Genomic DNA, 24767 nt, shown 5'->3' on the forward strand with positions numbered 1-24767 from the left:
TTTAGGAGTAAATTTTATAAAAATATGAATCTCATTTCACCATCGCTTGTGTAAAAATACTAATGAAAATGTAAACTTTTACTAATCGCACTGTAATACAGGAATCGGAAGTCTGATCCGAATCAACTTTTTGGAGACTTTTTAAAGAATTTTATGACCTTTTATATGCTTCTTAGTTTGTGAAAATCGATTAAGAAATTACCGAGAAAATTGAGTTCACACGTTTTCATAAATTTGCACTTATTACCTTGTAATCCCGAAACTGGAAATTGGATCCAAATGAAATTCAGGAAAATTGCATGAAGCTATAAGAACTTTCATTTAAATCTAAGTTTGTGCAAATCGGTTCAGCCATCACTGAAAAACGTGTGATTTTTTCCTTTTTTTGGGGGGATATCACCCTGTAATTTCGAAACCGGAAGTCGGATCGGGATGAAATTTAATAGCAGTCTATGGGACCGTGAGACCTTTCATTTGAGTCTGAGTTAGTGAAAATCGGTTCAGTAATCTCTGAGAAAATTGAGTGACATTATTTGTCACATACATAAATACACACACAAAATAACAATTTTCTATAACTGTTTTATTTTATAGTCCATGTAATTATGTTGTAATATTTTTAGTTGCATAAACATTTAGACAACTTGTTATTGTAATGCATCCTGACACTAGAGTTTTTATTTGAATTGTACACAACTTTGCGAATTGATAGAAAGTTAATTTTGTCACAAAATAGAGTAGAACTTTTTTTAAATGTTAAGTTTTACCCAATTCAGTTGCGCATACACATAACATAAAATATTTTCAAACCCTATTTTCTTTGCTGATTATGAAACTTTATTTGGCTACATTTTGCTACCAGAACGCAACAAAATGTAGTAAATTCAATTTGTTTAAAAACTTTTTATAATTTGATTATAAGTTATATTTGGCTAATAAAACAAGTGTATTGATTAATTCCCAGTTCAACTTTTATGGTATCATCTTCTGTGGATATTTTCAATGTCTCGGAGTGGTACTGTAATAGGAAAAATATGGATGTCAAATGTTAGAAGCTAAATCGAAGTGACATAAGATATTTTATAATATCTTTTAAAATTTTTATTCAGGCCTGCACGCGTACAAGCCGATTTTTTAAAAAATTTAATTTTTTTAATGGATCTTGTTGTCAACCTTTTTCTAGCTTCCATTTTCTTCCAACGAGGATTGAGGGGCACTTCGTTCGTGGCTCGTCTTGTCATCCATTGCCGCATCGGTGGTGTTGTTGTTCTTATCGCTGTTGTTCGCTAGTTGCTAGTTTGCTAGTTGCTGTAGATACGTTTTGTTGGACATTGATTGCAGTTGCTTGTTGGATTGATGCTGAAGGCGTTTTGAAGCAGAAGTACTGGGTTCGCTAGTTTCTGTTGCTGAACGGTTGTCCTTGTCTTTGGTAGAAAAAGTGACATCATATAAAATGGGTAAATGTTTTTAGCAAGAATGGAAAAGAATATATTACTTGTCAAAAGAGGCATTAATCTGCGTGAAACTGGTAGTGATTGTAGAATTGTTTACAAAACTCTTATAAATTATAATCAGAACCACTAAACATTCGAATTGGTACTAGGGATATCACGTAATTCAATGTAATTCAGAGTACTGCTAAAAAGCAAAGTCTTGGCATTACATTCCATTTGTGGAATTTGGCCTTTCTTTTTCAACATACTTCGCAGCCGATTCTTAGTGTACAGAATCATTACATGGCTAATATTACGTCCTACTGACACTAAGAATCCTTCCAGGACGAGGCTCGAACATACGACAATGGCTTGTGAAACCAGTGTCCAATGTATTGAACCGTCAACCTTTTTGAAATGATTCCAAATTTAAGAAAATTTGGAAACCAGCTTTAGTATTAACATTAAATTCATTCGGATGGAATTTAATTTAATTTCAATTTTAATTTAATTTTTGTCATTTTTTTCATTTTAGTAATATTTTCAATTTATTTTTCTTCAATATGTGTGTATTATGTCGGTTATAAATGCAATCAGCAAGAATATCTTAGATTTTAATTACGAGTTTGAGGCTTTTTCTGAATGTAAAAGCTTCATACACTTTTATTTTTCGCATGAATGTACAGATAAAAATAAGAATTATAATTAATCGCCTTGAAATAAATGCCGTTTTCGCGAAAGTCTCCATGATTTATGAAAACTAATTTTTGTTTGCTGCCCTCAAAAAAGTCTAACATCAATGTGTATCAAACAATTTATAGTAAAGTAATTGATCGAAACAGTTATTTTGATTAATATTGCAGTTGTTGCAAGTGTGTGTTCACTAGTGAAAAGTGTTACAAGTGTTATTTATTGATCATTGCTGGTTCACGAAAATATGAAATATTCCTGCGAGGGAAACTGTGAATTTATCTCCCAAAATTAAACGACTTCAACCGACCGATGCGCCATATGCATATCATTGTCGGTGTCAACAGATTTATGTTATCAAATTTATATGGAATGTGTGAAAATTTACGAGTCAATCGTGTTATTCAAGCTAAATAATTTAAAATTGGTCTGCAGTAAACCCATCCGCGAGTGTTTATTTTATTTTCTCAGTAGTGGTGTGTCATCTCGCGTTGTTTATAGCAATGCGAATAGGAGAAGCAGGATACTGGCGAGATCGTTCCTTAGAGTTATATCACATTTTTCTTATTTACAATCTTATTATATTTCTCCTTACCAAAAATCGGGCTAGACTAAACTCCATCGATTATTCGGGGAACCTTTGTTAGTTTAGACTGCGGGGAAGATCCATTTAGTATTTTATTATTCTGGTTAGGGATATCGACATTACTTCGTATCGCGTAAGGCGTTGTCGATGACAATTGATGATAGCCGAGTGCATATCTTGCTAGTATTACGGCTGTCTCTTAAAAAAACAGAATAGAATTTATTGAATGAATGTATTGATATCGAATCTCCCGACAGCCGGCTGTTTGGAGTTTTACGCGATAAAATTACAACGTATTCTCGGTAGCCGGCTACCCAGAGCAATAAACACTTGATAATATGATTCGTAAATTTACTAATAAACAACCCCTTCCTGTGATGCATGTGGAAATGCAGAGGACTTATCGATTTCTAGTAGCAACATGCATGGAACTAACAATCCTTCCATCCCAAGTAGATCTGAAATTGGACGTGGCCGGCGTCGGTATTGATCAGGATGCAGGGATCAATGCAGTTTTCACAATGCGAAACTACGTGCTATTCTCAAGCACGTTGTTTCAGAAGAACATTTTGCAAACTTAATTGGTTCTTATCAATAACGGAGTAGCAACGCACCGGCAGTTTCTAATGCTAATGCAAATAAATGCTACGATATAGAATTTGAAAATGGCACGGTATGGAATATTATAAATGAGCTTTAGAACCATCTAATTTACTCTGAGTGAAAATGTTATCCAATGAGCACGCACACATAAAACTAGATTTATGAATTAATTGAACAGACAATCATGTTTTAAAGAGAATATTTTAAAGCAATGTAAAAGGTATAAAGTAGTAAGATTTTTGAATAATATTTTGCGCGTAAACCTTATTCGTCGAAATTTTTTTTTCTTCCACACGGAGAACCCTTCGATCTTAAAATTGCGATATCGCAGTTTTTGATTTTTGCGATAGTTGATTTAACTAATTTCTTTTTTATTCAAACAATATGGTTTTTGATTTGCATATATTCAAGTAGTTGAAAAATATGTTGTTTTGAATGCTGTCATATGCCGGAGACAGTTGAAAGCAAAACAATAATTGCAATGCAAAATCAACAACTTTTTTAGTTGAAATCTGTTCGCGTCGCTTCAAAATGTCTATGAAAACAACATCGATGATAAAAGCGTTTGGTGAAATTGTGTTCATTCGATTTGAGAAATTTATGGTAACAAGTGTTTATCTAACAGCGGTGTTGTGATAAAGTTAACCTTGTTTAAGATGAAAAAGATTTGGTGACAAATTAGAAAATGTTAATGAATGATCATCTCGTAATCTTTCAAGTATGCGCAAAAATTTTATGCTTCAAATTCGATCATTGATTTACTTCCAGCTGTTTGGTACCGATGATGATGTTCATGCATTAGTAATAAAACGCTTTTTGACATGAATTTAATTTATGAAAGTAACAGGAGCGAAGGGTTTCAAACACACAGAACGCGCTGCGATTGAATGGCGCGTTTGAATTGCTTTCGCAAAATTCCAATTCCCACGGTTGATGCACCCAAGGTCATATAAATTGACTAAAGTTTTCGCAAATCAATAACATTGTTCGAGTTGATTCAACTATTTGCATTGTCTAAAACAAATAAAACCGATTTATTTTTCAACTAACAGAATTTTGTTTCAATAACAACACCAGTTATTTCAACTAAAATATTTGTTGAAATTGAAAGGTATGTGTCCGCACTAATTGACAGCATTTTTATTAAACAGTTAAATTTGTTGTTTCAACCATCGTTTCTGCTAATCGAAAATCAACTAAATTCTGGAAAATCAACTAATATTCTGGTTGAAATGGGATCGCGGGTGGTTCCGTGCAGTTTTCCTTGATTATTGAGGTGGGGTGCACTTCGAATTCCTTCCGATCGGCTATTTTAGTGTTATGCGTTATTTGCGCGAAGCTTTTCGTAAAAAGAGGCCGAAGCTTTGAACCGACAACTCTTGGTTTTTGCACCACGATGATGCACCGTCGCATACTGCATTGATTCTTCGTGATTTTTTCGCCAAAAATTCAACCATATCGTTTCGCACCTATTCACCTGATTTAGCTCTGTGTGACTTTTGGCTATTCTGCAAACACAAACGAAAGCTCCGGAGAAACCGTTTTAAGTCAATTGAATTTCTACGCGCATTGAAGGATATTCCGGAAATTGCCAAGGGGACTAAATAGGTTTGAAAGAATAAATGACGAATTTTGAAATTATGAACAAAGTCTTCTTATTTTATTGTAGTTTGCATGGTACTATTCCAGCACAAGTTGATTTATTTTTAATTCAGTTGTTAGTCTGGGTAAAGGGTTTTATAGAAGTTTTAAAAACTTTTATATTATTTATCGAAAGAGCCACTTATTGTAGTTATCATAAAACTGGTAGTGATTGCAGAATCGCTTACAAAACTCTTATACATTGCACAGTGGTCCGGATCCACAATTTAGGGGGACAAAAACATTTGTGGTTTAGCCTTATATTTTAGACCTATGATGTCTTCGGAACAAATGATCAGTGAAAGATAAGCCATATTTTGAAGCATATGGTATTAGGGTGGTTCTAATTATTAGGGTGATGTAAAAATTATTTTCCGTATGTATTGAGATAGAGGACTGCATCCTTCGGCAAAATTGTAGGGTAATTATATCAAGCTACTTTGCCGAAAACACTATTGTAGTATCTCTAACGGTTTTAGTGTTACAGCTATTTTGATAGATCAACTTAGGGTGTTCCTAAAAAAATCAGATTTTTTGCTCTAGCTTTCTTAATATTCACTTCTCGATTTTGGTGTCTTTGAATATCTTTTAGAGTTTGTTGAAACCAATTTTTTCATGACTAGCGCATTCAGGTAGCGTTTTCTGAACCGAAGTTATGAGCAAAACTAGTTCAAAAACAGATCATTTTTAAACTGCTATATCTAACATTGGAGCAAACGAAAAAAAAATCGGTTTCTTTCATTTGATAGAAAATACTTTCGAGCATGTTTATAGAAAAAAAGGCGGAGGAGATATTTTTTTAAATTTTTTAGATTGTGTTCAAACATTGGGTTTTTTCATTGAAAAATGCTCTTTCATGTAAGACATTTATTAGCTATACATATTAAAATAAGGTATTGCTGTCTTCTAGCGTGTTAAAATTAAAAATGTTAATTCAACTGCATAATCGGGAAGATGAAGTACACTCACGTTGGTTGTTACTCTATTCGATAATGCTATTACAGGATCAGACGTTAATAGAAATCGTTTGAATACATTCTCTAGATTCACTAACTCTCTTGCGCTTCCTTAATATACATACCAATAGGAAGCAAAGCATGTTTTATAATTGCAGTCCCATGCACCAGAAGTTTATGCACGGTTGGCGACAGAGCATACCATCCATACAGCTCCACAAAACGAATTCTTGTTTGTTCAGTAAACTCCTGGAAACCAGGTACCGAAATCTTAACATTACTGTTTATCAACGTTAAGATTATAAAAAACCGTTCAAGTATATTTCCATTTAACTCGATGATTTGCGCTACTGTGTTATATCCTTTGAAAAATCAGTCGGTGTTGAACAGTCGTTCGCACCGCACGCGTATAGCTCTTGGCTCCTGGAATTTTTTTCTGGCTACCTAGAGTTTCATTGATTCAAGGCTTCAGTCTTTTTCAAGGCTACCTGAATCACTAACTAAGTGACTAAGTGATACAAAGAGTGATATTAGAGTGACTAAGTGATACAAAGAGTGATATTAGAGTGACTAAGAAATTAATCAGCCTTTTTTTAAGGCTAGCTAGGAGTCTAATCGAAGACTAATTTAGCCTAGTTAATTTAATTTAAAATTTCATTAATTTCAAAAATGCCTGCGTCCAACCGGAAAGGCAACAAGCCTAAGGCTAAAAATAATTCAATACGGAATAAATCACAATCCGTTATTCAACATTTTTCTAATAACATTCACGATCTTATAGAATCTGAATGTAAAAATAAAAGACAACGGACGGATTTCCCTTCCGTTGATCCTATGCCGTCTAACAATATTTACGAGATTCTTCCTGAATCCGATTGTAGCGACATAGAAGAAAATTCTTCAAAAATTCCCAAAATGGACGCTTGTCGTTCTGGGAAGAAACATCAATCTATGCCACCAGTGACGGTGATGATTTCCGACTTCAAAGCATTCCGTACTGAGCTTTCTACTTTTCTCCCGGAAGTAAAAGTCTCATTTCAAATCGGACGAAGAGGAGAATGTCGAGTCTTGGTGGATGGATTGGAAGATTACGAACGTCTTATTCGATATTTGTCCGAAAAACTTCATAAATTTTATTCATATGATATAAAATCAGACAGACCCTTCAAGGCTGTCTTGAAAGGATTATCAAATGATCAAAGTATTGATGAAATTAAAAATGAACTAAAAGAATTGCTTGGTTTTGCCCCTTCCCAAGTAATACTTATGAAAAAAAGAGCGAATGGTACTTCTAAACCACGCTCTGGAATTTCCCATGAACTTTACCTAATACACTTCAATCGAAGTGATGTAAACAATTTGAAAACTTTAGAAAAAGTACGTTTCATTTCCCACATTAAAATTCATTGGGAACATTATAAACGGCATAATCGTATTGCTAACTTAACGCAATGTCGTCGTTGCCAAGGCTTCGGTCATGGAACCAAAAATTGTCATATGGATATACGGTGTTTGAATTGTGGTAAATCGCATTCGAAAGACGTTTGTCCAATGAATGAAACCACTGATAAATTTTCATGTTCAAATTGCAATGGAAATCATAAATCCAATTATTTGAAATGTCCTGTCAGGGAAAAAATTTTAAACGCTCGTTCGCTTAGACAACAAGTCAAATCAACGACCTTAAATTTACAGAATATACCTGAAAATTCTTCTAAGGCACCTGCCAATTCGTCTTCTAACGAAAACAATTTATTGACAGGTAGATCGACCTCGTCATCATCTTCTTCTAATGTCAGTTATGCTGGTATATTAGGTAGAAATCTATCTCCTATTTCTTCTAATGTAAATAATCAAAACACAGGACCGCCTTGCAGTTCTTCTTCTAACGAAAACAATTTATTAATAGGTAGACCGGCCAAATCATCTTCTTCTAATGGCAGTCTACCTACAAATATTCCTTCAATGCCATTCGCTTCTTTAAATGAAGTCGATTTAGGCGATATAACTGAAAATAAAATGATCTACCTACAAGATCAACTTTTTCAAATGATCATCCAAATGAATTCGATTCATCACTTTTTGAAGCATTTCAAATCGGATGGAAATTTGCAAATAATATTATAATGAATTTAAAATTTAACAGTGATGTTAAATAATTATTTGAATATTTTAAATTGGAATGCTCGATCTTTGAAATCGAGTGAAGATGAATTTTATAATTTTCTCAAAGTTCACGAAATTCATATTGCCATTGTGACAGAAACTTTTCTTAAACCAAATGTAAAATTGAAAAGTAATCCACATTATGTGGTTCATCGATTTGACAGGTTTACTGGAATTGGTGGTGGAGTTGCCATTTTTGTCCAACGGCAAATTAAACATCGAATTTTACCTTCTTTCAATACTAAAGTTATTGAAAGCTTGGGAATCGAAGTTGAAACCATTCATGGAATTTATTTCATCGCTGGAGCATATTTGCCATTCCAATGCACCGGCGAACAATTAAATTTCTTTAAAGGCGATTTGCAAAAACTCACAAGATATCGACCGAAATTTTTCGTAATAGGGGACTTAAATGCTAAGCATGTCCAGTGGAATTGTAGGCAAAATAACAATAATGGTAAAATACTTCATAATCAACTCTCAGCTGGTTGCTTCACAGTTCTTCATCCCAGTAATCCGACTTGTTTCTCTTCCGTGAAAAACCCGTCTACAATTGATCTGGTTCTAACGGATCAAAGTCACATTTGTAGTGAACCGATTACACATGCTGACTTTGACTCAGATCATCTTACTGTAACATTCAGACTTTCCAACGAAGCTATAATTAATCCAATTAGTTCTATATTCAACTATCATAGAGCTAATTGGTTGGATTACAGATCTCACATTGAAAATCATGTAGATCATGAAACTATTTTAGAAAATTCTGCGGACATCGACACAGCAATTGATAATATGAATCATTACATTATCGAAGCTAGAAATCTTTCAGTTCCCAAAGCTCCAACTGAATTAAATTCTCCTATCATCGACGACAATCTTCAACTGCTCATTCGGTTGAAGAATGTTCGTCGACGACAATATCAACGTTCTCGTGATCCTGCTATGAAAAACATAGTGAAGGATTTACAAAAAGAAATTAAACATAGATTTACTCTTTTGCGAAATGAAATATTCGCTAATGAAGTTGAACAAATTAAACCATATTCTAAACCTTTCTGGAAACTTTCTAAGGTTCTTAAGAAACTTCAGAAACCAATTCCTGCTCTCAAGGAAGCAAAATCAAATACTTCTTACAAATGGCGAAAAAGCTCAAAAACTTGCTCAGCAGTTCGAGAGTGTACACAATTTTAATTTGAACGTTGTGAGTCCTATTGAAAATGAAGTCTCACTGAAATATGAGAATATTTTAACCCAAGTGTTATCACACGATGACATTATTGAGACGAATTTTGACGAAATTAAATCAATTATTAGGAAACTTAAAAACATGAAGGCTCCTGGTAATGATGGAATTTTTAATATTCTTATTAAAAATCTTCCCGATGTTGCCTTGAGACTCCTGGTTAAAATTTTCAACAAGTGTTTCTCATTAGCTTACTACCCAAAAAGATGGAAAAACGCCAAAGTAATTCCTATCCTGAAACCTGATAAAAATCCAGCAGAAACATCAAGTTATCGACCAATTAGCTTACTTTCTTCTATCAGTAAACTTTTTGAAAAAATTATCTTGTTGAGAATGATGTCTCATATAAATGAGAATTCAATTTTTTTACCAGAACAGTTTGGATTTCGTCATGAACATTCAACTACTCATCAACTTGTCAGAGTAACGAACTTTATAAAAGCAAATAAATCTTCTGGGTTATCCACTGGAGTTGCTCTTCTAGACATAGAAAAAGCATTCGACAGTGTTTGGCACAAAGGTTTAATAGCAAAAATGTCTGATTTCCAGTTTCCTATTTATTTGATCAAAATGATTCAAAATTATTTAACTGATCGTACTCTTCAGGTTAGCTATCAGAATTGTAAATCTGAATTGCTACCCGTACGAGCCGGTGTTCCGCAGGGTTCGAGTGTAGCTCCAATCTTGTATAATATTTTCACATCTGATCTTCCAAATCTACCCGTTGGTTGTCAGAAATCGCTATTCTGTGACGACACAAGTCTGTTAGCCACAGGTAGAAATCTAAGAGTGATCTGCAGTCGCCTACAAAGAAGTTTAAATATTTTCAGTGATTATCTGTCAAAATGGAAAATTAAACCAAATGCAGCAAAAACGCAATTAATTATCTTTCCTCACAAGCCAAGAGCTTCTTTTCTAAAACCAAACAATAATCACATTCTCAAATTGAATGGCTTGGAATTGACATGGTCTGATCAAGCTAAATACTTAGGTTTAACGTATGACAAAAAACTCACTTTCAAGGATCACATTGAAGGAATCCAGGCAAAGTGTAATAAATATATTAAATGTTTATATCCTCTTATAAACAGAAATTCTAAGCTCTGTCTAAAAAACAAATTGTTAATTTATAAACAAATTTTCAGACCAGCCATGCTTTATGCGGTACCAATTTGGTCAAGCTGTTGTTCCACCAGGAAAAAAACGCTTCAAAGGATTCAGAATAAAATTCTGAAAATGATTCTGAAGCGTCCTCCCTGGTTTAGTACAAATGAGTTACACAGACTCACAAATATAGAACCATTAGATGTAATGTCACATAATATTATAAGCAAATTCCGACAAAAATCGATGCAATCTTCAATTGAATCGATTCGCTCTCTGTATTAGTTAGTAAGTTAGTATATAAGTTCCTTTTCCCCATTACACAATACAAGTAGGTTTAGAATTTTCCCTACACAAAAATCTCAGAATTGCGGAAGCAAATGATGTCTTCATGGTAATAACCAAATCATATATATATAACAGGGCTGAAAAGTCACCACTTGTGGCTGAACACCCAATTTAAATCTTAATAATTTAATTTTAACTCATATTCCAATAAATAGTTATTTAAAAAAAAAAAAAAAAAAAAAAAAAAAAATCCTTTGAAAAATCTACGGGCCCAGATACCATCATTCGAGTTGCCTCCTCCAGGTAATGGTTCACCAATGCTAGACCCTGTCAGCTTGGAGCGAAATCAATCTTCAGTATAGGAACGCCATCACACGGCATCACATTCAACATATCATGTCAATTGTGTGGGTGCGCAGTGCTGCTATTTTGGCGCGCAAGAATTTGACATTTCTCTTCCCTACTTCTATGTACGAGATTCGATGCGGACTCACCTAAAGGCACCATGCTCGCAAAAAAGGATGTTTCCAATGATTTATTCTGGAAATGTGCGAGCTGGATATCTTGTAAATACGATGTCTTTGCTAATACGTAACCCTAGCTGCTCTTTTAATGCCGTTAGTATGTTTGTCTCTTGCTCCTTGACATACTGATTTTGTCGGGACACGCGCCATGTCGGTTTCTCAATGTGCAAACAATAACTCACTTTTAGCCAAAGTTCCATAGATTGAATCATTGCGTGTAGAGGCGAAGTTATAAATTGATATTTGTTTTGATTATTCTCATTCGTTTCAGTTCTTGAAAAATTCAAAGCTTTTCCTGAGCGCTTGCATATGTACCAAGTTTGGGAGTGTATGCCTGTTATGTCGTTTAACACTTTCGTATCGTTCAGGCAGAACACTAGCTTCGTTAATACAAATACTTTCCTCAGTACTGTGGGAGAAAGCTCTGCAATTTCTGCAATTACTTTGTCCGCTTCCTGCTATTAGTTCCGTGTTTTCCTTTTGAAAGATTATTATTCTGGGTAGCAAAGGGAAACAGATGAAGGATAATTGTTGCTCCAGATTATCCAGCCTTCTTGCTCAACTATCAATCGCAAGGAAACCAAACAGATAGCAAATAATGTACAGTGAGGAAGCGCAAGAGAGTCGAAATAAATCAATTCGCAAGTATAGGCAGTTCCATCCGCAGAACTTCAATCGTTTAGTGAATCTAGAGAATGTATTCAAACGATTTCTATTAACGTCTGATCCTGTAATAGCATTATCGAATAGAGTAACAACCAACGTGAGTGTACTTCATCTTCCCGATTATGCAGTTGAATTAACATTTTTAATTTTAACACGCTAGAAGACAGCAATACCTTATTCTAATATGTATAGCTAATAAATGTCTTACATGAAAGAGCATTTTTCAATGAAAAAACCCAATGTTTGAACACAATTTAAAAAAATTTAAAAAATATCTCCTCCGCCATTTTTTCTATAAACATGCTCGAAAGTATTTTCTATCAAATGAAAGAAACCGATTTTTTTTTCGTTTGCTCCAATGTTAGATATAGCAGTTTAAAAATGATCTGTTTTTGAACTAGTTTTGCTCATATTTTCGGTTCAGAAAACGCTACCTGAATGCGCTAGTCATGAAAAAATTGGTTTCAACAAACTCTAAAAGATATTCAAAGACACCAAAATCGAGAAGTGAATATTAAGAAAGCTAGAGCAAAAAATCTGATTTTTTTAGGAACACCCTAAGTTGATCTATCAAAATAGCTGTAACACTAAAACCGTTAGAGATACTACAATAGTGTTTTCGGCAAAGTAGCTTGATATAAGTTGCCCTACAATTTTGCCGAAGGATGCAGTCCTCTATCTCAATACATACGGAAAATAATTTTTACATCACCCTAATAATTAGAACCACCCTAATACCATATGCTTCAAAATATGGCTTATCTTTCACTGATCATTTGTTCCGAAGACATCATAGGTCTAAAATATAAGGCTAAGCCACAAATGTTTTTGTCCCCCTAAATTGTGGATCCGGACCACTGTGCATTGTAATCAGAGCCTAAGTCATTCGAATTGTTACTTGAGATATCACGTACCAGACGTTGACTTGTCGTGTTGCGGGTCTGTAACTCAGAGTACTGCTGGTAACAACGAATTCCAAATGTTACTGAGCCTGACTTGACGGATAGCATTAAGCAATTGCTCAATTTCTGCACTTTGTAGAACATCCACCTCAGTCGATCCCGCAAGGAAGAAGCCCCGCTTGATTTCTTGACTTTCGTAGCTTATAATGTAACTGCAATTACAGAAAATAGCAATCCTTAGGTATGCTGGCTATCAAATCGTATTGTTGTTTCATCAAAGACTTATGACAAATGTCTATCCGGTACCTCCAGGTCATTCAATGCCCAATGACTTTAGATTGAAAATGTGATTCGAAGTGGGGAATCACGTGGATCAAACATGCATATGTAATTTAATCGCAAAATAATTCGATGCGCAACAAACAGTTATATCTAAGATTTAATGTTCATGGAGCATTTTGTCCGGTGTAAAAAATAAACCATTATAACTCATTACGCTGCGAACGCCCTTATCGCGATGAGAGTTAACACGGACCAAAGTCTTGCTCTTTTAATGCGATTTCGAACAAATCTGAATCATACAAATTCATCTGTTCAAAGAGTCGTAGGCACTAAAATTCATAACTCCAGAAGAACCAACATGTTTCAAGCTTTTCAAAGCAACCTAATGCCACCGTACTTAATCATAACAGGATGTACATTGTGATGTGACCACCTCCAGCGTATATCGAATCGATCCGACTGATCTGTAAAAAATAGCCCAGATCAAATTTTCTGCTAAGTCATCGGGTTATTATTTCACAAATGGAGCTAATCGAACCGGCAGCTTGTGAATCAATGTAGGCGCGTGTTGGTTTGCGAACAAAAAAGTGCTGGCCGGCCAGTTCACAACACAAGCCATACCGAACTCCTTCACATTAAGTCACTCTGCATTGTGCTGTTGTGACCTGCCAATTGGTGAAATTTCGTTCGAACGCTTGACGTCAATTAAGGCGAACTGAGTGACCCTCTTTCCCAATTATATGCACATATTTTACGAGATTCATTCTCTTCGCTGCATGCTGTTTGGTAGCTGCATACGTTTATTATCCCTACATCATAGGTTTTATTTTGTGTTTTCATGAATAACATTGAATATTCGATCGGAAAATGGGCAATTAGTATACTCTTTTCATTCAGGATTGCATTATGTTTACAAGTACACACTGACAATGAACGGCTTCCGTTTGGTTTTGTGCAAAATGTCTGTTGACATGCGTAATTAATCGCGTGTTATTAACATCCGTGTGAAGCACCAACGTTTCCATGCAGAATGCTAATGAAGGCTGAAACTGTACCATGTGCAATTTATTCTCATCACTCACAATCTGTTTTATTCATGCCTCAAGTAACTCATTAGCTATCCTTATTCCCCAAGTAGTTTAATCGATTTTCATTCATTCTTTCATTCATTCTTTTTTGCAGATAATCACCTAACTAGGAAAGCTCCACCCGCCTACTCGGACGGTGTGTACGTTCTAGCAGGCTCCAACCGACCCTCACCACGCAAGCTAAGTCGATTGTTTATGCGTGGCAAGGATGGGCTGCCCTCCAAGTATAATCGCACTGCCCTACTGGCCTTCTTTGGTCAGGTCGTTACGAATGAGATTGTTATGGCGTCAGAGTCTGGCTGTCCAATAGAAATGCATCGGATAGAGATCGAAAAGTGCGATGAAATGTACGATCGTGAGTGTCGCGGGGATCGATACATTCCGTTCCATCGAGCTGCCTACGACAGAAACACGGGCCAGAGTCCGAACGCCCCCCGAGAACAGACTAATCAGATGACCGCTTGGATCGATGGTAGCTTCATCTACAGCACATCGGAGGCGTGGTTGAACGCGATGAGGACGTTTCATGATGGACTTTTGATGACGGATAGAGACGGGGCGATGCCGGTAAAGAATACGCAGCGTGTGCCGCTGTTCAACAATCCTGTACCGCATGTGATGCGAATGCTTAGTCCAGAGCGATTGTACCGTGAGTAAAAACGCCTTTGATGCTGCAATTTCATGCGTACACTGTTAAAAGCAGCTTATTTTCCTTTTCAGTACTGGGTGATCCACGAACAAATCAAAACCCGGCCGTTCTCTCGTTCGCTATTTTGTTCCTGCGTTGGCACAACGTAGTTGCCAAACGCGTTCGCAAACAGCATAGAGACTGGACGGACGAGGAAATCTTCCAACGAGCTCGGCGAGTCGTGATAGCTAGTTTACAAAATGTGATAACATACGAGTACCTGCCAGCGTTTATGGACGCAGAACTGTCACCCTATTCAGGGTATAAAGCCGACACTCATCCGGGTGTTAGTCACATGTTCCAGGCTGCTGCGTTCCGATTCGGGCATTCTTTGATACCGCCCGGTATATTCCGGCGCAATGGCAAATGTGAATTCCGTAGAACCAACATGGACTATCCGGCACTAAGACTGTGTTCAACTTGGTGGAATTCCAATGTAAGTACTGTCTCTTTTATCCAAATGCATATTAATGAAATGGTTCTTTCAGGATGCCCTGGAAGAAACTCCAACCGAGGAATTTATTATGGGAATGGCATCACAACTTTCCGAACGTGAAGATCCCCTGCTTTGTTCCGATGTCCGAGATCAACTTTTTGGGCCCATGGAATTCTCCAGGAGAGATCTGGGTGCTTTGAATATAATGCGTGGACGAGATAATGGCCTGCCCGATTACAATACAGCTAGAGTGGCATATAAACTACCAAAGAAGAAAACTTGGCGTGATATCAATCCGGATGTGTTTGAAAAGAATCCTGAACTGTTAGAGTATGTCAATCTTCATCTGTGTTACTTCATTTTTGTATTATTTGGATTTTGGTTATAGATTGCTTATCAAAACATATGATAATCGTTTGGATAACGTGGATGTGTATGTAGGAGGCATGCTGGAATCGGATGGAAAACCAGGAGAGCTGTTTACGGCGGTCATCATCGATCAGTTTACTAGAATACGAGACGCTGATCGGTTTTGGTTCGAAAACGAAGATAATGGGTATGTGATTCGAAAAATATTTCTTTCTGAAAACAAATCAAATAATTTCAACTATCGTTTTAGCATATTTTCCAAAGAAGAAATTGCAGAACTTCGCAAAATCACGATGTGGGACATCATTGTTAACAGTACGGATATTGAATTTGATGAAATCCAGAAGGATGTATTTCACTGGAACGAAGGAGATCCTTGTCCTCAACCGGAACAATTGAATGCATCTCTGTTGGAACCGTGCAATCACCTTGAAGGTTATGACTATTTCTCCGGATCGGAATTGGCCTACATTTATTCTTGTGTGTTTCTTGGATTCGTTCCGATTATCTGTGCCGGGGCTGGGTACTGTGTGATCAAGCTGCAAAATAGCCGTCGGAGGAAGTTGAAGATTAAACAGGAAGCTCTCAAATCAAACGGAGTCGGAAAGACATCGGTTGAAAAGATGGTGGCACGGGAATGGCTCCATGCCAATCATAAGCGATTGGTGACGGTGAAATTTGGTCCCGAAGCTGCCATTCATACGGTGGATCGGAAAGGGGAAAAACTTAGAACGTTCAGTTTGAAAAATGTGGACATAGTGACCGTGGAACAATCACAGGAAAATTACAAGAAGAAGAAACCTTACATACTGCTTCGAGTACCAAACGATCACGATCTCGTAATGGAGCTGGAATCGAATTCTGCCCGGAGAAAGTTTGTAAAGAAGTTGGAAGATTTTCTTCTTTTGCACAAAAAGGACATGACTTTTGTGGAAGTTCAGCGCGATCTAATGCTGGCTAAGGCGGAAACTCGTGAACGGCGACAGAAACGATTGGAGCACTTCTTCCGGGAAGCGTACGCATTAACATTTGGCTTGCGGCCCGGTGAGCGGCGGAGACGATCGGATGTTTCGACTGATGGCGAAGTTATGACGGTAATGCGAACCAGCCTTTCAAAGTCGGAGTTTGCTGCCGCCCTGGGAATGAAACAGGATGACATGTTCGTCCGGAAGATGTTCAACATTGTTGATAAGGATCAGGATGGACGAATATCGTTTCAGGTATAAAATTGAACATTTGCGTCTGAATTTCTGGATTAGTTGTTACGTTGCAATAATTCATTTTACAGGAATTCTTGGAAACTGTTGTGCTTTTCTCTCGTGGTAAAACGGATGATAAACTGAGGATAATTTTCGACATGTGTGACAATGATAGGAATGGAGTAATCGATAAGGGCGAGTTGAGTGAAATGATGCGATCGCTTGTAGAGATAGCCAGAACCACCAGTGTAACGGATGATCAGGTGAAGGGACTAATCGACGGAATGTTTCAGGTTAGTTGGCCTCCTTAAAATGTAATAAGAATAATAGCTTATTTAGTTTCGAACATTCTTCAGGATGTTGGCTTAGAGCACAAAAATCATCTCACTTATCAAGATTTCAAACTTATGATGAAAGAATACAAGGGAGACTTTGTGGCTATTGGATTGGACTGCAAAGGAGCGAAACAAAACTTTTTGGATACCTCAACGAATGTAGCCCGGATGACATCGTTTCACATTGAGCCAGCATCGGATGCACGACGAAACTGGATGCAGGAAAGATGGGATAGTTATACTACCTTCCTTGAGGAGAATCGACAGAATATTTTCTATCTGTTCATCTTTTATGTGATCACGATTGTGCTGTTCGTGGAAAGATTCATTCGTAAGTTTTTGGTCCAATGCAATCTTTATTTTAAAAATGACCTTGAACCTCTTTTTCGTAGACTATTCCTTCATGGCCGAGCATACAGATCTAAGGCATATAATGGGAGTAGGAATCGCAATCACTCGTGGTTCCGCCGCATCCTTGTCGTTCTGTTATTCACTGCTCCTCCTCACTATGTCTAGGTAAACAAATTGTTTAACTTATTTTGCACGAGCTGTGTTTATTGTTATCCTATTTCAGAAATCTGATCACTAAACTGAAAGAATTCCCGATTCAGCAGTACATTCCGCTAGATTCCCACATCCAATTTCACAAGATCGCAGCTTGTACGGCTCTATTTTTCTCGGTGCTTCACACCATCGGTCATATCGTGAATTTCTATCATGTGTCAACCCAATCTATTGAAAACCTGAAGTGTCTAACGAAGGAAGTGCACTTTACGTCAGATTATCGACCGGACATCACATATTGGCTGTTTCAAACTGTTACAGGTATGTTCGAAAAAAATCGGTCTTTGATTCTTCAATAAATTAAAATCTATGCTTTCAGGTGTCACCGGTGTTCTTTTGTTCGTGATTATGTCAATCATTTTTGCCTTTGCACATCCCACGATCCGCAAAAAAGCCTACAAGTTCTTCTGGAATGCCCATTCATTGTACGTTTTGCTGTATATACTGTGTTTAGTTCACGGGCTGGCCCGTCTTACCGGTGCACCCCGGTTTTGGCTGTTTTTCATCGGCCCCGGAATAATCTACACGTTGGATAAAATAGTCTCATTGCGTACGAAGTACATGGCGTTGGACGTTATTGAAACGGATCTGCTTCCATCTGACGTGATTAAAATCAAGTTTTACCGTCCCCCGAATCTCAAATATCTTTCGGGTCAATGGGTGCGTTTGTCCTGTACTGAAATTAAACCCGAAGAAATGCATAGTTTCACGCTGACGTCAGCCCCGCATGAGAATTTTCTCAGTTGTCATATTAAGGCGCAAGGGCCGTGGACGTGGAAATTACGGAACTATTTCGATCCCTGTAACTATAACCCTGATGATCAACCAAAAATTCGAATCGAAGGTCCATTCGGAGGCGGAAATCAAGACTGGTACAAGTTTGAGGTCGCTGTCATGGTAGGTGGGGGCATCGGAGTTACCCCGTATGCTTCGATTCTGAACGATCTGGTGTTCGGAACCAGCACCAATCGGTACTCCGGGGTAGCCTGTAAGAAGGTGTACTTCCTGTGGATTTGTCCATCCCACAAACACTTCGAATGGTTCATCGATGTTCTGCGGGATGTGGAGAAGAAGGATGTCACCAATGTGTTGGAGATTCACATCTTCATTACACAATTCTTCCACAAGTTCGATCTGCGAACGACTATGTTGGTGAGTAGGGCTTTGTTTCCTGAGTGTTGATAGCATTTCTTGAACGATTGTTTTTCTTTCGTCCTTTTTTAGTACATTTGTGAAAATCACTTCCAACGGTTGTCGAAAACGTCTATGTTTACCGGTCTGAAAGCGGTCAATCACTTTGGTCGTCCTGACATGTCCAGTTTTCTGAAGTTTGTACAAAAGAAACACTCCTATGTAAGTATATTGAACATCCGATATTAAATCAGAACGTTGTGGCATTATCAACATTTTTATGTTTGGATTCAATTTAGGGATTCTGTTCTCTCATAATATTGTCATGAATAAACAGCGAGGTTCTCAAAAAAATTGCCTGACGTTTTCAGAAAACTTCCCCAGCATCGTTTACATCAGTGACTCTCAAACTGGTTCCTATAACCCACTAGAGGGCATTAGCTCATTTTCTGTAGGTAGTAAACTCAAAATTGCTAACAGGTGGGCAATGATTCGCAAAAAGTGGGCTTCGACACTTGAAAAATCTTTCCGAGAAATGCCCTGAGTAAAATACGGTAATTACAAATTTGGGTAATATTTCATTGCGAAAAACAATTCCATTCTAATCGAAGTTGCGAAAATGATGAGTGTAAATAGTTTCAATGTTTCATTTGAAACTCATATCATGTCTATATTTCAAATTGAATTCATGCAGAATACAGTTAAATAATCAGGTCCACTGAATCCAGATGGTCAGAATAATTCTCAGAAGTCGAGTCCAAAATCTTGTTCAGAATCCTGAGGTCAGATCCAGAATTCAGATTCATGTTCGGAATTCAAACTCAGAATCCTGCTTCTCGGTTCAGAATTTAGGTTCAGATCATAAATTTCTGTCAGGAATTCAGACCCAGAATCTAGGCCTGGGATCAGAACTTATGTCCAAAACACTGTCAGGAGTTCAGGTCTATAAGGTCCATGTTCTGAAATTCAAGTGAAGAGTCAAGGTTCAGGATCTAGTTTTAGGTTCAAAAACTCTGTCAGGAGCTGATCCGGGGTCAGAATTCTGGCCCAGAACAAAAGTCTATTACCAGGTTGAAAATTAAATTCCAGAATCCAGATGCAGAGTTTAGGTTCAGCTAAAAAATCTTTGTCAATAATTTTGATTTGGAATTATCTAAGTCGAAGTCCCAATTTTAGGTTAAAAATTCAGATTCTGAACTCGGATCACAAATTCAAGTTCAGAGGTTAGGTCAAGTTACTCAATTCAGGTCCAGTTTATGAGTTCCAATGATAGTACGGAATTCCTGGTCTGGAATTCAGATCTTGGCTTAGAATCCATGTAGAGAATCCAGGTCCAGATTCCGAATCAAAATAAATAATTCTATATCAGTTTCAGAATACAGAATCAGGATCCAAGGTCAGAATGCAGGTCTAGAATTCAGATCCAGAAATCAGGTCCTTAATCATGCTTCAAAATTTTGACCCAGAATCCATTTCCAGAGTTATTTTTCTTCATGTTCAGAATCCAAAATCAGGATCAAGTTCCAGGTTCACGATTCTGGTGCGTTCCCCTTCTTGTTTGGAAGCCTGAATCCAGCTCCAGAATCCTGCTCCAGATTTAGATTCGAAACCATGAAATCAGGTTCAGAATTCTGGTTCAAAAACCATGTCCAGATTCAGCATTCAGATCCAGAAACCTGGTCTAGTTTCAGAAGCTCTGTCAATAATTTAGGTTCAAGTTTAGAATTGAGGAATCCTAGAGAACTCAGGTCCAGAATCCAATTCAGGCTCACAGTTCAAGTGCACAAAGTGGTTCAAAGTTTAGTTTCGGAAAACCCTGTCAGAAGTTCAGAAAACAGAATTCTGACGCAGAATCCAGGTCCAGAATCTAGGTTAAGAGCTCTGTCAGGAGTTCAGATTCACAATCTAACTCCAGGTTTAGAATCCAGGTCCATGTTCCGAATATAAGTACTCAATTCTGCTTCAAGTTCAGAATCCATATTCGGATAGTGAATCTCTTTCAAGAATCCAGGTTCAGATTCCGTATTCTGATCCAGAAACCTTGTACGTTAGCTCAATATTCTAATCCAGTATTTAGGACCAGAATGCAGATCTACATATCGCTTAGTTATTAATGGGTGAAAGGACTTAAGAGTTTTTCTAACAATCATGGAACCAAATACTAACAAATGTAATAACCACAGTCATGTAACACACCAAAACTTATTTTTTGTCGTAATTCTCCCTGTGGAAAACTTCATTCCTCTACCCCAGTCGATCTCACTTTAATTCTCCGGTTGAGCAATGATATGTGAGGCTTTGTAGTTGTTTTACTTACCCAATGTTTGAAGAACAGGGTCTTGAATTAACAATTAATTTCTACCGCGTTGGGATTGGGAAGCAAATTATTTTTTGTATCATTCCTATCTATTTTATATTTAAATCTCGAGTTAACTGCAAAAATGTTGATTGTCGCAGAATTTCGATAATTCTTTCTACGAATAATATATTTAAATTAGAATGTACTAGAATGGGCAGAAATATATCGTGAATATTTCTTGTATTTAATGCAGCAACATTCTTCATACCATCGGAAATATGATAAGCAATTTACATTATGATAAAAAAAGAACCGGAATTTTCATTTTAAAATTCCCGCGCTTGTCCAATCGGTAAACTTTTATTCTCTCAACGTTGGCAACACTTTTATACACATTCTGTCAAATTTTGACGCATATCGTACGATTAGTTGTTGTTTGGCGTCTATACAAAGAAGTTGAAAAATTTTCGTGTGGCGATTTTTATAATGGATGAAAATTTAGAACAACGTGCGTGCATCAAATTTGGTGTTGCAAATGGATTTAAGTGTACCGAAACGTTGAAAATGTTAGAAAAGCCTTTTGGTGAATCGTGTCTAGGAAAAACACAGGCATACGAGTGGTATAAACGCTTCAAAGGTGGTCGTACAATCTTGGATCATGATGAGATTCCTGGCCGCCCAACAACATCTGTTACTGAAGAAAACATTGAATCGGCGAAGCAAATCGTATTGCAAAATCGTTCTGTGCCGATTAGAGAGATTGCTGTGTTGTTGGGCATCTCTTATGGATCAGCCGAACACATTTTAACTGATGTTTTGGGTTTGAAACGCGTCGCTTCTAGGCTGGTGCCAAAAAAGCTGAATTTCATTCAAAAACAGCGTCGTGTTGATGTGGCCAAAGAGATGATTTCCAACGCAGATATTGACCCCACATTCATTGAATGCATCATAACTGGTGATGAGGTGTGGATCTATGAATATGACGTCGAAACCGCACAACAATCGGCCGAATGGCGCTTCAAAGGCGAGCCGTTGTTCTAAATTTTCATCCATTATAAAAATCGCCACACGAAAATTTTTCAACTTCTTTGTATAGACGCCAAACAAAAACTAATCGTACGATATGCGTCAAAATTTGACAGAATGTGTATAAAAGTGTTGCCAACGTTGAGAGAATAAAAGTTTACCGATTGGACAAGCGCGGGAATTTTAAAATGAAAATTCCGGTTCTTTTTTGATCATAAGGTATGATCGAAATTTCAGTGGAATGTAATAACCACAAAATAACCACTCGAAACTGAAGTTTTCAAAATGTTTGGCGTAAACGAGCATTAAGGTTAATTTCATTGCTAAACTAAGGCGCGCAAAATTTCATCCACATGAAGGATTCGTTCACTTCATGTGATTGAAATTTTGCGCGCCTTAGTTTAGCAATGAAATTAACCTTAATGCTCGTTTACGCCAAACATTTTGAAAACTACTGGCGCCAAACATTTTGAAAACATTTTGAAAACTTCAGTTTCGAGTGGTTATTTTGTGGTTATTACATTCCACTGAAATTTCGATCATACCTTATGATCAAAAAAGAACCGGAATTTTCATTTTAAAATTCCCGCGCTTGTCCAATCGGTAAACTTTTATTCTCTCAACGTTGGCAACACTTTTATACACATTTTTTTTTGTCGCGCACAAAGCGTATCGTGTAAAACCTACACATAGAAATACAGAATATTTTCAGTGATTGAGCGCAGTGGGTTGGTTTACAACATGTTTTGTTCGCTAGTAAAAATAAGCACTAAAACTTGAGTGTTTTTAATTGACTAATTATGATGGAGACACGTTTGTGCGTATTGTTTTAGACGGTCATTTTTAGTCATTCAATTAATAACCACAATGCTCTTATAATGCTTCTCGATTACAGGTTCCAAATTGAAAACTAAGACTCTGAACTGAATTCTGATTCTGGATCATGGAACTAAATTTTGGAATAGGTTTCATGACTAGATTTTTGAACTGAATTTATTATCTTGATTTACGTTCGGAATTCGAATCAGAAACTTTGAATTTTTGAAGCATCGAATTCATTAAAAAATTAAAAATATAAATTTAAGATCTGGATTATGGAGCTAGTTATTAGATATGGACTCCGAACCTGACCTTTGGACTTCTGAATTTGAATTTAATTCCTGAATTTCAACAATTCAAGCTCAGAATTCAGACATGCTGCATGCTGGAACTAAATACGGCACTTGGATTCTGGAACTAGAATTCGGAACTACATTCAGCTTCTTTATTCAAGTTCGGAATTCAATTTCAGAACTCAGTTCTAGAACTTAATTCTGAAATTTAGTTCAGTTCCAGAATTCTAGAACTGATTTCGTGACCAATTGTAAGAGGAAAAACATTTTACCCCTAAATTTATGCTAGGTGCATATACACATTTTGATTTATTTTACGTTTCATCTTTAACTCATCAGTGCGTAGCAGTTTATTTTGAACTGCTAGCGCGACCTGACGACTCAACATAAACCACTAGGCAGACGTAAAGTTAATACTTTTTGCAAAACACTTTTCGCTATTACACCTGAGTGCAATGTCTAAAATGACGTCTCAGACGAAACCAGTCTCGGCTTACTAGCCGTACAGATTGTGGATAACTGTAAGAGGAAAATGCTGTGCTAGATGCACTTAGAACTTAGTTCTAGAATTCAGTTCCAGTTACTGAATCTCAAAGGTTGTAACTATCGGATAAATTCCGAAAAACGTTTTTTGCAACGAATAAAATATTTGCAAAGAATTTATACCAGTTTTATTCGTATCCACATCCTCCAGTTATGTCTGTTACATTACCCACCCATCTTTTGTATATCAGTACCAGTTATTAGGTATACCAGTATTAGGTAAGCGTTTTCTGTAAACATGAAACAAGTATTTTGAATGGGCAAATAAAAAAAATCAATGCATTGACCATTGTTTTTTGGTAATTCATGGATACCAAGCCAAATGTTCATCTTTTGAAGGGAACCAATGAGGCACTAAATTTTAGACTTTGTACTAGGAATCAAAGTGCTGGATCAAGTCTGGTGAATATGGTGGGTGACGTAGTCGCTCCCATCTAAGTACTTTGATGATATCCTGGTTTTACATTGTATGCAGTTGCATTGTCGTGTGTTGTAAATGATTTTGCCGTGTCTTCTGACTCATTCTGGTCGTTTTTCGATCAATTCATGGCTTAAATTGTTCATTTGTTGTCTGTCACGAATAGCGCCGAATCAATCTGGTTTTTCAGTGAATGTTGATGGTTGTCCCGGATTAGGCCATGATTTTGCCTTTCTCTATAGAAAAGTAATAGAATTTCTGGGAAACTGACTTTCGAACGGAGCCTCGGAGACCCATATTGTTATACTCCATTTGACTCAGTTCGACGAGATAGGACATTGTCTGTGTATTTTCAACGATCTTTATTCACCCTCAATTTTCTTGAGGATGCCTACTTTGGGTCATTGATCAAATTCGAAGATAATGGTATAAGTGACATAATCGACAAAACGCGTTGTTATTTTTGCGCTCA

The 24767-nt window shown here is 36.9% G+C and overlaps 1 protein-coding gene across 3 annotated transcripts in view; it reads left to right on the plus strand.

The window, feature by feature from the left end:
- LOC131427046 (dual oxidase) overlaps window positions 1–24767 on the plus strand; it is a 143970-nt gene that overhangs the window by 110829 nt on the left and 8374 nt on the right. For all 3 annotated transcript variants that reach the window (XM_058589929.1, XM_058589928.1, XM_058589930.1), the window contains exons 4-14: window positions 14270–14824; window positions 14896–15299; window positions 15352–15629; window positions 15688–15855; window positions 15919–16888; window positions 16957–17160; window positions 17224–17533; window positions 17595–17718; window positions 17777–18027; window positions 18086–18918; window positions 18991–19119. In XM_058589929.1, coding sequence (XP_058445912.1) covers window positions 14270–14824; window positions 14896–15299; window positions 15352–15629; window positions 15688–15855; window positions 15919–16888; window positions 16957–17160; window positions 17224–17533; window positions 17595–17718; window positions 17777–18027; window positions 18086–18918; window positions 18991–19119 — 4226 coding nt within the window. The remainder of the gene's footprint in view (window positions 1–14269; window positions 14825–14895; window positions 15300–15351; window positions 15630–15687; window positions 15856–15918; window positions 16889–16956; window positions 17161–17223; window positions 17534–17594; window positions 17719–17776; window positions 18028–18085; window positions 18919–18990; window positions 19120–24767) is intronic.

Source organism: Malaya genurostris, chromosome 2 (assembly GCF_030247185.1).
Source record: "Malaya genurostris strain Urasoe2022 chromosome 2, Malgen_1.1, whole genome shotgun sequence".
Taxonomy (NCBI): Eukaryota; Metazoa; Arthropoda; class Insecta; order Diptera; family Culicidae; genus Malaya; species Malaya genurostris.